This window comes from Papaver somniferum, chromosome 6 (genome assembly GCF_003573695.1).
Source record: "Papaver somniferum cultivar HN1 chromosome 6, ASM357369v1, whole genome shotgun sequence".
Taxonomy (NCBI): Eukaryota; Viridiplantae; Streptophyta; class Magnoliopsida; order Ranunculales; family Papaveraceae; genus Papaver; species Papaver somniferum.
This window is the reverse complement of record NC_039363.1, coordinates 48,174,928-48,178,358: the sequence shown is the minus strand read 5'-3', so window position 1 is coordinate 48,178,358 and position 3,431 is coordinate 48,174,928. Positions and strand designations below refer to the sequence as shown.

Sequence of the window (3,431 nt, the reverse complement as noted above, 5' to 3'; positions counted from 1 at the left end):
ACCCCTGAAAAAGATAGTATGCATAACGAGTTATGCCTGAAAAGATAGTATGCATAACCAGTTATGTATTGATTCATATAATAATTTCATATAATTATGGGTGTCACGGTATACAAAATTAACTGTGGGCCTGAGAACGAGAATATTATTTTTTTATCTCCCCCTAATTTCCCCATTTCGTAATGGGTCTTGAGAGTAAAACTGGTGCAGGCCCAACTTTACCAACCGTTACCTTCTTTTTTGAATTGTCACCAACCGTTAGTTGCATGGACTACCTCAAAGCAAACATTATATTTCATGATACACTCATATATGCGTACATTAAACTGATAACCACATATAAAATTCAACAAACTTCTAAGTTACCTAGAGGATCATGACACAACGACAGTCTTCTTCTTCTTTCTCTAGATCAGATCGTAAGATTTTAACTCTCTTCCCTTACGCTTTAGTTTCTCTTTTTGTTATCGGAACTACACGGCTGGGTTTAGAGAATTTTCGGTCAAGAACCAACAGCCAATTTTCTGAGTTAGATCGACAAATCTCAGCATGGGGAAAAGAGGGCAGAGATTGGATGTTATCATCGAGTAGTACTAACATTCTAGACCAAGGTACTTTTATGGATCAATGCAATAATGTTTTTGACGGGGAATGGGTTTTAGATAATGCTTCATATCCTCTGTATAGTGAACAGAGTTGCCCTTACTTAACCAAACAAGTGACTTGCCAGAAGAATGGAAGACCTGATTCTCTTTATCAAAATTGGAGATGGAATCCTAGATCTTGTGACTTACCAAGGTCAGAAAGATTCATTTTTTGTTATTTTATATTTGGGTTGTTTAGTTTTTACTCAGGATATCCAATTTCGCAGTCATTTATGGTATCGATGAGGCCTTATGTAGGATCGCAGTATCATTGCATCACGTCCCAGTGATGTTGTGTGCAGTATATCCAAGTCATGTCTAGACTTGTACCAGATGCCGCGTGCATTCTGTCACGACCAAAGTCTTTTCTTGGCTGAAATAATGTTGCACATTAACCATGTTTACCGAATCAGAGGCTAACAGTACGTAACATATATAGGTGAGTTCCACCAAATGTTTTTCACGGTCCCCTTCTATTGAAGTTTTTCTTGGTGCTGGCTTATGATCAGGTTTGATGCTGTCCAATTATTGGAGGTTTTGAGGAACAAAAGATTAATGTTTATCGGAGATTCAATACAAAGAAGTCAATGGGAGTCAATGGTATGTCTTATACATTCAGCCATTCCTGACGGAAAGAAGTCCATTCACAGAATTCCTCCAAGAAAGATATTCAAAGCTGAGGTACATATGTTCCTTGTGTACTTTTGATATAGTAATCAGGATAGTCTCTACGTAAATGCATTCTCTCAATTTCTGAAATCGAGTCAGCGTAGAATGTTAATTTGACCGTTTTTTCTATTCAAAAATATTGAATTGCAGGATTATAATGCAACAGTAGAATTTTATTGGGCTCCCTTTATCGTGGAATCAAATTCAGATCATGCAGTTAAGCACACTGTGCAGAAGAGGCTTGCACATCTGAACTCGGTTGCTAAACATAGTCAACATTGGGAAGGAGTCGATTTTCTTGTTTTCGGGAGTTATGTTTGGTGGATGTACAAGCCTATAATCAACGCAACGTAAGTTGTCACAACTTTAGTTACAGCAGAAAACTTGTTTTTCTTTTTATACGAGAACACCGTCTTATGAACACACAATTGTTGAGTCAGTGCTTTATTTATATTGGATAATAAGCTAATTGTTTTCCTATTTTTCTCTATTGTTTGGGTTCAATAGAAATGGTCCCCCTGAAAATGTAAAAGAGTACAATGTTACGACTGCGTATAGATTAGCATTAAAAACTTGGGCAAATTGGATTGAATCAAAGATTGATCCCCGCAGTCAAAAGGTCTTTTTCATGAGTTCATCACCAACACATTTGTGGTAAGTTGATCTGTATTGAAACTGTGACCAAATGTAAGAAGCGGTGGTGGGTATTTCATAAATAATCATGAATTTTTGGTTGTGTAGGAGTTGGGAATGGAGGGCGGGAAGTGATGAAAATTGTTTCAATGAAGCTTATCCAATACAAGGTTCATACTGGGGAACTGGTTCAAATCTTGACATCGTCAGAGTTTTGAAAGATGTCATAAATGAATTGAAGATAGAAGTAACTCTGCTGAATATTACCCAACTTTCTGAATATCGCAAGGATGGTCACACGTCAGTGTATACTGAACGAGGAGGGAAGTTGCTAACAAGGGAACAGAAATCTGATCCAAAGACTTTTGCGGACTGTATACATTGGTGTTTACCGGGAGTTCCTGATACATGGAATGAGATACTGTGTGCACATATTATTAGTAGTATTATGTAACCATAATACATAAAATTGTCAAAATTCCATGACCATTTTATTTGAGAACCTAATTAAACAGTATTAAAACAGAAGAAGGAACTATAATTGCCACCTTCATTACATTACTCAGCTTACTAATGAAGTGATTTGAAATTGACTTCTCCATGTCAATACAAGCCAAAGCTGCAAAAAGCGTTGACCAGCTCTTTTTTCTTTTAATTCAAACTTAGAAGAAATCTCATTAGCAGAAACCAAATACAAGCCATAGTCCTTCCTAACAATATCAATTTTATCAGGAGATGCTTCAAAAAAAACAAAAAAAAAATCTGGAGGAACATCTTCATAAAACTCAAAGTTATTTCCATTTTTCCTAGCTTTTTTACCCAAAGAGTGGGCAACATTGTTACGTACTGTACCTAATCTATTAACGGATTTGTAAAACCATAAACTACTAATCTTAAACAAACTATTGATATTCCCATTTGACTAGTGAACACTGGATTCATTTCGTTCACGGGCTTAACTAATAATTAACTCAGTCGTTCTAAGGGACATTCTGTGCGTGCCGCTTAAATTAAACTCCCAAAAAACGGCCGATCATAAGGGTGGGCCCGGGGAATTTGGTTTTGTGGGGTCACCATGTGAGGGGGCGGCTTTTAAAATGTCCATTTGAGCAGTACACCAAGAATTTTTTTCAATTAATTATCACTTTCATGTCCTAAACTTTGCATCCAGCTGACACCTACCTTCGTTGTAAAACAATCCAATTGCTCTGCACAGTTTCTTTTAATTTAATCCTCAATCAAATACCTCTTTCCTGCCCTACGTCATCTACCTGCAAAATTATGATTTATTAATCCAATGTTTTCTTAACATGTTGCTTCAATAAAAGAAGCATCCACATTGACTTCAATTGACCCATCCTTTGGAAACTCTGTTTGTAATGTTTCAGGATCTACTATGTGTCTGGCTGCTTTCACACCACAGATGCCTGAATACTATCCAAGTTTGACGTGCTCGTTTTGTTCTCAGAAGGGTCGGGAACTCAA

General features: G+C 36.8%; 1 protein-coding gene across 1 annotated transcript; it reads left to right on the top strand.

Moving 5' to 3' along the window:
- The first annotated feature begins 338 nt into the window (after nt 1–338).
- Nucleotides 339–2,539, top strand: LOC113287493 (protein trichome birefringence-like 31). Its single transcript, XM_026536269.1, has 5 exons — nt 339–798; nt 1,154–1,325; nt 1,464–1,663; nt 1,821–1,967; nt 2,055–2,539. Exons 1-5 carry the CDS (start codon nt 377–379, stop codon nt 2,398–2,400), a joined length of 1,287 nt encoding a protein of 428 aa, XP_026392054.1. The 5' UTR covers nt 339–376; the 3' UTR covers nt 2,401–2,539.
- The last annotated feature ends 892 nt before the right edge of the window (nt 2,540–3,431 follow it).